This window comes from Fragaria vesca, linkage group LG1 (genome assembly GCF_000184155.1).
Source record: "Fragaria vesca subsp. vesca linkage group LG1, FraVesHawaii_1.0, whole genome shotgun sequence".
In the NCBI taxonomy this organism is placed as follows: Eukaryota; Viridiplantae; Streptophyta; class Magnoliopsida; order Rosales; family Rosaceae; genus Fragaria; species Fragaria vesca.
In genome coordinates, this window is record NC_020491.1 from 11,068,446 (window position 1) to 11,078,196 (window position 9,751).

The window sequence follows — 9,751 nt, forward strand, 5'->3', positions numbered from 1 at the left end:
ACGTCTATAAATCATCTTTAGGCTGATTAAAATTGACAGTCAGACATCTCCTACTGATTGTCTTATAAGACATATCTCCTCAAACCTAAAACTATAAGTGATTAGGGGACTGTAATCTGATTGACTATGTACATTTCTTTACCGGATCTTGAATGGACCACCTGTTCTGACATTTGTTCAAGCATGCGATTAATACCATTGTTCTCATCATTAGTGTCATTAATTTTAACATTATATGCATGCACGTAAGCACGGCCCACACACGATATGCAGCTACAATATTTGCCAATAGCTGGGCAGATTCCCTTCAAAGTGATGTTTCTTATTTCTTGCAGGAAACAATGATAGTGGACGCATGGTGTTAAATCAGACCTTCACAATAGGTAATGCATTTCTGACATTTATACCTACCTTAAACTTTTGTATGCAATTGCATGCGTTTAAGAACATTTCTATTTTGCATATAAAGTTGCTTATTTTATCATCTACAAGTATGTGCAGAACCTATGTTAACAATTGGTAGCTATAATCCTGTAATGTGGGACGACGATTGGACAGTTGTTACAGAAGATGGAAGCTTATCAGCACAGTTTGAACATACTATCTTAATAACCAAGGATGGGGCTGAGATACTAACTCAGTGTTAGTGATTCATTATGGTGCTAAACTTTATACTAGATACCCATAAATTTGCAATTTCCAAATTTCTATTTTGAATTGGATAGGCATCTTCCAACTTAGAATTTTGTACTGGAGGTTGCACTACAGAAATCCCTCATAGCTAGTCTATAAGTACTGAAACGATTTACACATGCTCTTTTGATGTACTGGATCGTTTCTTTCATTATCAACCCTCTTCTTCCATAGATTTTCATCTTTCTTTCGTGTACGCCTGTCTTGTTGCTCATTTTTGTTGATCTCATGGTGACGCGTGCTCCAGTATTCAAGTATGGTTGTGTCCTGTAACTTTCAATTTCTGAGCAAAGCAAGTTAAGAGGTACAAGAAATGGAAGCAAAAGAAAAGAGGGGAGTAGGGTAGAAGATTAAGTACATTTTCATCAATGAATTTGAGCCTTTAAGGTGACCCAGCCACTTTCTTTTCAAACTCTTACCAAATTCCAAAATTAATAGGTTGAAAAGTAATCAACAACAAAGACAATGACTGATGGAGAAGAACTTACAATGAACCAGCAATAAGCACATACTCCACAAACATTGGATTATTCCACAAACAGAATTAGCTTTATGAAAATAATATCAATGAATTATGAACACTTTCAAACAACGACCAAGTGGTAAGAAATGAACTCAACAGATTGATTTGGAATACAGAGTTCCATAAGGACTGAAGTATTTCCTTAGGGTGTAAAGGGGGTTTTTGCTAGGAATCTTTATTTGAAGCCTAATCTAATATCCGTCATCTATTACTTCAATTTGAAGCCTTTAAACTACATAGTAGAGATAAACATTGATGTAAATTTTGAACTAAATACTTGTTACACCGAGTACTTTGCTCTATAGAATTGTTTTATGAAGCAAGGTAAATGAAGCAACAAGTATATAATCGGTACAGTATTAACCCAGATTTTAGCAGACCCCTAAAACCGATATCCTGAATAGTGAATACAGTGGTTCATTGGTGCATTCGCACTATTAATCAAGTATTAACCATTTGGTTACGATACATCATACATGTTTAGGTGTTCGGCGATTGCCAACTAAAGTTTCCCAACTCAACTTAGATTATGAAGAGCATGTGTTTGGTAGGCAGCAGCCACGCAATTTCGCAAACGCAGAGCGAAATCTTCAAATATTGGAAAAGTAAACAAAACCATGATGGTGTTCAGATAACCATCGAGGAAGAAGCAGGTGGATAGCTATAGAATTCTCAATCACCAAATGGTATACGACAACTCTCTAGTTAGAGGTATTTGTTTGCAAACTACATATATTTTGTCGGCTTCGCTTTACATTATTTGACTGTTGAATGACATTATTGATGTTATTACGTTCTGCTTGGTCAGTAAAGATGGTCTAGGTTTGGATCCACTGAAAACTAATTTCTCTTCATGATTCCATCTCCAACCAAATCATACTGTTGTTTACGTACAAGGTAATGCTCCTACTCAGACTTGGCACTTGGACATTGGAGATGAATTGTGTTTTGTGCGAACTTGGGCAATTTAAGCTTTGGACGCAGCAATTCAGCATGCAGTTGACAGCAACCTTTTATAAGACTAACATTAATACATTCCCTTCTTTCTTCATCATGTTAATTTATCCATATGCATGCATGGCTTACCTTAAGCTAGGTTCAACGTCAATTAAGATGGTTTAAGTACGTATCGAGTATGAATTTCTCCTCTTGACCCGAGCACCAGCATAAGCATCTCCAACAGACTCCTTATTTGAGCAAACCCTGATGCACGTTGAAATGGAAATTTAGCTAGCTATATATATGTAGACCTGATATGTTAAACCTACCTACTTAGCAGCCTTCGTTTATATATATCAGATCATATACTCGGTCGTGTATTAGTTAGAAGTATAGGCAGCTGGTACGTAGTTGAAAGTTGAAACTCAAGTCATGGGGAAGGAAGATTCTCTCCGTCAAGAAATTATCCCATCAAGCTATGGTGATAGAATTACTGTTCTAAGCATTGATGGGGGTGGGATTCGAGGCATTATTCCTGGAACCATTTTGAGTTTCCTTGAATCCAAATTACAAGTATGCATTGCAAATATATACAATCTTACATTGATAATTTACATATACGTTTGGTACCTTTTACTGAGCGTAAGTGCATGGACTAATAGATCCTTATGGTTGCACTTACGGTTTCTTAATTTTGTTTAGGAATTAGATGGAGAAGAAGCACGAATTGCAGACTACTTTGATGTGATTGCAGGAACAAGCACTGGAGGGCTAATAACAACCATGTTGACAGCACCTGATGAGAAAAAGAGACCTCTTTTTGAGGCAAAAGATATAGTCCCGTTCTATCTTAAGCATTGCCCAAGAATATTTCCTCAATCCAGGTTAACCATACTCGATAAGAATCTGCTACTTATTTTTCTTTATTTTGCATGAATTAATTGTTTTGTTTTCTTACCGAAAAACTTTTGTGGCAAATATTCATGTACGTACACAGTCGGAGAATTATGAGAATGTTCTCTTTGATTGGACCAAAATATGATGGCAAGTACCTGAGAAAGATGCTTCGTGAGGTACTTGGAGCTCGAAGACTGCATGAAACTGTTACACGAATTGTCATTCCTACTTTTGACATCAAGCTGCTTCAACCCCATGTCTTCTCAACCTTTGAGGTACGTATACAGTACCCATGTTACGACCGTTTTATATACAGCATATATATGATCTTAATTCTTAAACTGCTGTTGTTAAATGATCGATCCGCAGGCAGAGATCGATGCTTCAGAGGACGCATTGTTATCGGATGTTTGCATCGGTACTTCGTCGGCTCCTACTTATCTTCCAGCTCATTTCTTCAAAACTAGAGACTCAGGAGAAAACGAGAGGGAATTCCATCTTGTTGATGGTGGTGTGGCAGCTAACAATCCTGTAAGAGAGCCAAACCTTGCCCCCGGCTCTTTTTATCTTCTTAATTATGAATTGATGATTTTACACTTAAATAACTATTTTGATATGTGTGGAAATGAATTTGCAATAACTTACTGGAATCCAGGCATTGCTGACTATGAAGCCAACAGGGATCGTGTTCCCAGAAAATCCAGATGCTCTGGCTGCACCACAAAGCCTAGACTACAGGAAATACCTAGTGCTGTCTCTAGGGACTGGAACTTCAAAGATAGAGAAGAAATACGATGCAAAAATGGCATCAAAGTGGGGGATCATGGGCTGGCTCTACAGAGATGGCCACTCCCCTTTAGTTGATGCTTTCACTTTTGCTAGTGGAGACATGATCGACCTTCACATGTCATTAATATTCAGGTCCATCGAATGTGAGCATAACTACCTTCGTATCCAGGTATGTCGATCTCACTCTAACCCCTCATCTTTTTATTTCTGTATCTATGTAGGGCTGAGTCTCTGATATATAAAGGGATGGAGGCAGCTTTCCTTAGGACGCCGGTACTATCGTATTCGATGATTATTGTAATAACTTAAAATGGTTGCCCTAGAGAGGCTTTTGTTAATTTATGAAGTTTTTCTTTTCTTCTTCAAAAAAACTTGTAAAAATGGTACATAACTGTTCGGAAATTTGGAAATCGTTTAGGGCCATTTTGTGCCTTTACTTCTCATATCGGTATAGAGGTTCGCACATCACTGTGCTCCAGAAATGCACATAGTAGACGCTGCATTACGTACTGATATGTGATATCTTGAGCATGATGCAGGATGACACATTGAGCGGGGACGTGTCGTCGACGGACAAGGCTACAAAGAAGAACTTGAATGATCTTGTGAAGACTGGTGAGGATCTGCTGCAGAAACCTGTTTCCAGGATGAATCTTGACACCGGGATATTTGAGCCTGTGGGAAATGAAGGCACGAATGAGAAAGCCCTCATCAGGTAATTGATATATAAGGTCATCTTCTTTTTTTCGATAGATATAGGGTCATTTCTTAGTAGACAAAGTTATATAATCAGCATATAAAGCTAATTTGCAAGCTTTGGCAGGTTTGCAAAATTACTATCGGAGGAAAGAAGATTGCGCAAAGCAAGATTCCACCAAGCTAACTCCTCCAATATTTGAATATAGCACGCAGTACTTAATCATCATGACACACCCTTGTGCTTGTGGAAGGGGAATTAGCTAGCCACTAGAATTAGAAGTTGACGAATTACTTAGATTCAAGCTGAAATAAATATATATGTCAAGTTTAAGAATTGAAATGATATATATGAAGTGTATGTTTTGTCGATTGATCTATGAAATGATAAAAGTTAATACACAAGCGATGTAATCATTTTCTTGATGGAACTCTATGTGATCATTTCGCAACAATTCATGGAAAAGACATATTCTTCTTCTTGCATGCCAATTTTCCTTGCTCATCCAGAATCAAAACCGACATAAATAATGTGTCCTTTAAAGGTTAGCTAGCTAGGGTAAAGATCAAACACATATGAATGATAGCAAATGGTGACTTTCTTTTTTGGATGAGCGAAAACAAACTGAAGTATATATGACACATAGCTTTTGAATAATTGATGAGCAAAACAACAAATGGGATTCATTTTGGAGATACAGAGAGTAAGCAGATCAAAAAGTATGTACCTTCATCAGAAGTTGATGCGCCTTCTGGATTCTGGGACGTCTGTGCTTCTTATGGTGAGGTGGCTTCGGCGCCTGAGCTCGGACAAACTTGAAGTTCGTAAGAAACATAACAGTAAAGTTCGTCGTTCAAACCGTAAAACCTTGATTATTCGACGTCGAGGGGTATAAATGTCATTTACTTTTAAAAAGAACTAAAACTAAAGTTGGACCCGTCCCGCCCGTCAAGGCCCACACCGCCTAGACGAGCATCGACTCCGCCTAGCCCGCTTAAGCCCACTTCGGTTGATCCACATCACAGATCCTTCCAGACTCCTAGTCCTCCACGTAACACATCCGTAAAAAATAAAAAAATAAAAACCCAAACTCACCCACCCGGGTAAAACAGTAAAACACACCCGCCTGCTCAGCACCACCTATAAATTCCCCTCCACTCCCTCCTTTTCACCGTTTGCCGGGATAAAAATTCACACAGGAAGCGACCTCCTTCTTCTGCTTCATCTTCATCCACCTCTTCCTAATCTCTTCAAATTTCTCATCTCCCCAAAACCCTAGACAAAAAAATGGACTCAATGCCTATCAACTGGGAAACCCTCGACGCTCTCATAATCGATTTCGCCAAATCCGAGAACCTGATCGAGGACTCATCTCCGACTCCGCCGTCGTCTCCGTCGTCCGTTTCGTCGTCGTCGTATCACTCGCGGCGGATTATCCGCCGGATCAGACGCTCTTTGGAGGCCGGTGACATTGACGCCGCCGTTGATCTACTCCGCTCCCACGCGCCGTTTGTTCTCGACGATCACCGCCTCCTCTTCCGCCTTCAAAAACAGGTCAGGAGAGCTTTCTAGGGTTTCGAATTTCGGATTTTGTGGTTTTCGTTTGTTTCGTTTAGTGTTGATCTTTGAGTCGTTTTTGTTGTGAAGAGGTTTATTGAGCTGTTGAGGAGAGGCTCTCCGGAGGCGAGGGAATCGGCGATTAGTTGCCTGAGAACTGCTCTGGCTCCGTGTGCTCTTGACGCCTATCCGGTACGAACTCTAGCTCTGTTTTTCAGCACTGTAAATTTTGCTACTTTGTTAAGTTTTCGTGATGGAATTCAGTGCCTAGAGACTAAAACTAGCTGAATAGCTCTACTTTTCGTGTCGGAATTGCGCAAAATGGAGAGTTGGAGTGTGTTGTTTTGCTTTGTCTGTTTAACTGTGGATGCTGATATTTTTGTTGCATTTGAAGGAAGCGTATGAGGAGTTCAAGCATGTACTACTAGCTTTTATTTATGATAAAGAGGATCAAGCTTCTCCGGTAGCAAATGAGGTGAGATATTTTAGGCACTTTATTCTTCTTTATCGCAATGACTGTGAATAGTGCTAAAACGATGTTTTTGCTAAATGTGTTATAGTGGTCTGAAAAGAGGAGGGTTGACATTGCTGGATTGGTTTCCACTGTCTTAAGAGCCCATTTACATGCTTATGATCCAGTGTTCTCAATGACCTTGATTTATTTGATAAGGTATGACCTCTTTGACTTTGGAGTAGTAGTTGCTCACAGTTATCATTAATGTCTTTTTGGGTGTGAGGGAGTGTCTGTTTGTGTATAAGGCACATGCACTATATTTCTTGTAGGTATTTTTTTAAGTGCTCACTGTCTTGTGCAGCATACACAAGGGCTTCTGTCTTCGTCAAGGAATCTCATCACCCATTTCAGACCTTACGCAGAGGTTGCTTCTTGAGGAGCGCGATCCCCCAGCAATACCCCAGGAAAGCCTGTCTGAAGCACCTCCTTTTGATGAGGTGAGATTTCTTGTCCCTAGATGTTACAGGAGGGAAAATAGTTAAACATTTTGTGGGTGATGCATGGATCCACAAAGATTATCCTCATTTCATGTGTTAGATAATGAACAAGTAAAACCGTCATTTGGATCGCTGAGCATGTTTTAATATAATTGTGTGTTTGGTTTGGAAAACCAGGTGGACATACAAGCTCTAGCACACGCTGTAGAGCTTACAAGGCAGGGAGCAGTAGATAGTCTGAGATTTGCTAAGGGTGATTTGTTTCAGGCTTTTCAGGTCAGTTTCAAATTACTGATTAAACCTTTTCTAAATTTTTCTATAAAATTGCCTATATGTTTGGATCTGTTTTTTGTATCGTCAAGCTCATAACTTAAAGGCAAATTAGTCATTTGAGGCATCTTAATCTGAACTGAGATATATTTGTAAGTGTAAATGAAAAACAAGCATACTATTAGATTTTATGTCATAAAAGATACTATATAACAGTAGTGACTAAGATTGATTAGAAAAGGGGTGGATGACCTTGTACTTCTGATACAAAGTATCTTTTTTTTTTCTTCCCAACCTCAAGGATACTCACATTAAAGTTTAAACTGAATTTCTTTCAACTTCAATTTAAGCTTGCAAGATTGTTAATGCATTAGTCTTAATTTATTTGTACTTTTCTACTGCAGAACGAAATATGTAGAATGAGAGTTGATGTTACCCTGCTTGATGAGCTTGTTCGCGAGTACTGTGTTTATAGGGGCATTGTGGATGCTGGTCTTGCATATTCTTCCGGTGAAAATTCAACTTTTGGTTCATTCTGTACAAGTTTATTCTTTTTGTTGTTCATTTTTCAACATTGTCACTGATATTAATATGCCTATCCATGACAGAACCAGGAATGCAAAGCCCTTCCAAATCTTTGAAAGTTGACCAATCAGTGGCTGGTTATTCTTTGTCAAGAGACAGTTCTCATGAGGTGCAATATGCCAGCAAAAATTCTGATGGTGAAGTCTCCATTAGTACTGATCAGCGATGTGGTTCCCCTGAAAAGAATTCTGATGTGGCTAGCATGGAAGGAATTGAGGTCGAACTACGTTATGCTTGTGAGTCAACCAGCAACCATGAAGATTGTAGCACCAGTAGTTCACATCAGCCTGAAAATCTTAGAGTTCCACAAAGATACAGAACCAATATAAGTGCAGAAAGAAGTAAGCGCAAGCGATGGATGGGAAGACAAGATGATCTTGGGTTTACTCCTGATGTTTCTTGTAATCAAACAAGTAAAGGAATTAGCTCAAATTCCCCGGTTTCTAATACATTTTCATCAAAGGAGAAGCAGGTATTGTTTCCTGTTATTAGGTGGTAGTGGTAAGAGGATTGTTGGTTCTGCTTGTTATTTGACAATTCTACTGGTTTGCAGGCTTCAGAATTTTTAGTTGTAGATGCCAACAACGTTGATAAATATGAGATTGTGCTTGGGATGAAGGAGCTAGCTAGCAAAGGAATGGCTGCAGAGGTTGTAGAAGAAGTTAATGTGATGGACCCGAACTTTTTTGGGCAAAATCCTCTTCTGCTGTTTCAACTTAAGCAGGTACTTCAATCATGGACAGCCATTAGCCATAATGTCACTTAAGGAAATAGCTTTATATGTAATATGATGATACAAATACAATCTAATCCTTCTACCACTTTTAGGTTGAATTCCTTAAGCTTGTCAGCTCTGGTGACTGTTCTAGTGCTCTGAGGGTTGCATGCTCTCATCTGGGTCCTTTAGCTGCTAGTAATCCATCCTTACTAAAACCCTTGAAGGAGACTTTATTAGCATTGCTCCAACCTGATGAAGATGCACTTAGAAAAGGCTTCCCGTTGCATGCTCTTGCAACTTCACTCCAGGTTAGTAGGGACTGCAGATGCAATTACCTACAGTTGATCTCACTGTAGATATTCTTTTAAGATGTCTCTAATATGTTAAATTATAGTTCTATCTATAATTTATGACGCCTGGGAATTTAAAGACTTTTTTCTGTCTATAATAGGTTGCGATTGGGAAGAGGCTTGGCATTGATGAACCCCAGCTTATGAAAATAATGAGAGCAACCCTTCACACACATAATGAGTGGTTTAAACTTCAAATGTGCAAGGATCACTTTGAAAGTCTATTGAGAATTGATTCCTTGAAAGAAGTTAATATGCCTTCGCTTGCTGCTGCCACAACATCGAAGTCAAATGCTGATAGTTGCCCCAGTGGGTCTTCCCAAGTCACAATATCGTCAAGCACCAGGATGATGGAAGATGGGAGCAGCCTGTCTCAAGTATCATCTGGAGATGTAGACGAGAATGCAATACTGAAAGTAATGGTAAGTTCTATGAACTAAAGTTTGCTTTTTTATGTTGTCAGATTTTAAGTCGTTTGTAACCCTTAATCATACCAAGTTTTGGCGTCTTCGTAGAATTTTATTGTCCATGCACAATTGCACATCATTGTTGTTCCCTGGCCATCTTTACAAAAGATCCTTGATCATCAGTTCATCACAACATAGTTGTAGAAGAACTTTTGGTTTGGGTATTGTTTTCAGACATATTTGTTCAGTACAATTAATTTGTAAACCTTTATGATGATGCAGGAATTTCTAGCTCTGCCTAGAGCAGATGCCATCCATCTTCTTGGACAGTACAATGGAAATGCTGAGATGGTCATTCAGCAAATATTTGCTTAA

At 39.0% G+C, this 9,751-nt stretch overlaps 3 protein-coding genes across 4 annotated transcripts in view; all 3 read left to right on the forward strand.

Moving 5' to 3' along the window:
* Positions 1-856, forward strand: part of LOC101298359 (methionine aminopeptidase 1D, chloroplastic/mitochondrial-like) — a 7,166-nt gene extending 6,310 nt beyond the window's left edge. For both annotated transcript variants that reach the window (XM_004288000.1, XM_004288001.1), the window contains 2 exons: positions 336-383; positions 502-856. In XM_004288000.1, the coding sequence (XP_004288048.1) occupies positions 336-383; positions 502-647 (194 nt within the window). In that variant the 3' untranslated portion in view covers positions 648-856. The remainder of the gene's footprint in view (positions 1-335; positions 384-501) is intronic.
* Positions 857-2,484: 1,628 nt separating this feature from the next.
* Positions 2,485-4,784, forward strand: LOC101298829 (patatin group A-3-like). The gene is made up of 7 exons (XM_004288002.1): positions 2,485-2,728; positions 2,858-3,039; positions 3,153-3,327; positions 3,422-3,583; positions 3,708-4,010; positions 4,381-4,556; positions 4,665-4,784. The coding sequence occupies exons 1-7, from the start codon at positions 2,588-2,590 to the stop codon at positions 4,738-4,740; spliced, it is 1,215 nt and encodes a 404-aa protein (XP_004288050.1). The 5' UTR covers positions 2,485-2,587; the 3' UTR covers positions 4,741-4,784.
* A 1,041-nt stretch (positions 4,785-5,825) lies between these two features.
* Positions 5,826-9,751, forward strand: LOC101299124. Its single transcript, XM_004288003.1, has 12 exons — positions 5,826-6,092; positions 6,186-6,287; positions 6,490-6,570; positions 6,656-6,765; positions 6,911-7,046; positions 7,224-7,322; positions 7,721-7,808; positions 7,931-8,302; positions 8,477-8,625; positions 8,730-8,927; positions 9,071-9,391; positions 9,659-9,751. The coding sequence occupies exons 1-12, from the start codon at positions 5,826-5,828 to the stop codon at positions 9,749-9,751; spliced, it is 2,016 nt and encodes a 671-aa protein (XP_004288051.1).

Excerpts from the sequence above, each read along its gene's own strand:
- LOC101298829 (XM_004288002.1), top strand. The coding sequence starts at position 2,588 with ATGGGGAAGGAAGATTCTCTCCGTCAAGAAATTATCCCATCAAGCTAT. Across the intron at positions 3,328-3,421 it reads ATGTCTTCTCAACCTTTGAG|GCAGAGATCGATGCTTCAGA; the intron begins GTACGTATACAG and ends ATCGATCCGCAG. Across the intron at positions 3,584-3,707 it reads GTGTGGCAGCTAACAATCCT|GCATTGCTGACTATGAAGCC; the intron begins GTAAGAGAGCCA and ends ACTGGAATCCAG.
- LOC101299124 (XM_004288003.1), top strand. The coding sequence starts at position 5,826 with ATGGACTCAATGCCTATCAACTGGGAAACCCTCGACGCTCTCATAATC. Across the intron at positions 6,571-6,655 it reads CTTCTCCGGTAGCAAATGAG|TGGTCTGAAAAGAGGAGGGT; the intron begins GTGAGATATTTT and ends AATGTGTTATAG. Across the intron at positions 8,928-9,070 it reads CTCTTGCAACTTCACTCCAG|GTTGCGATTGGGAAGAGGCT; the intron begins GTTAGTAGGGAC and ends TGTCTATAATAG.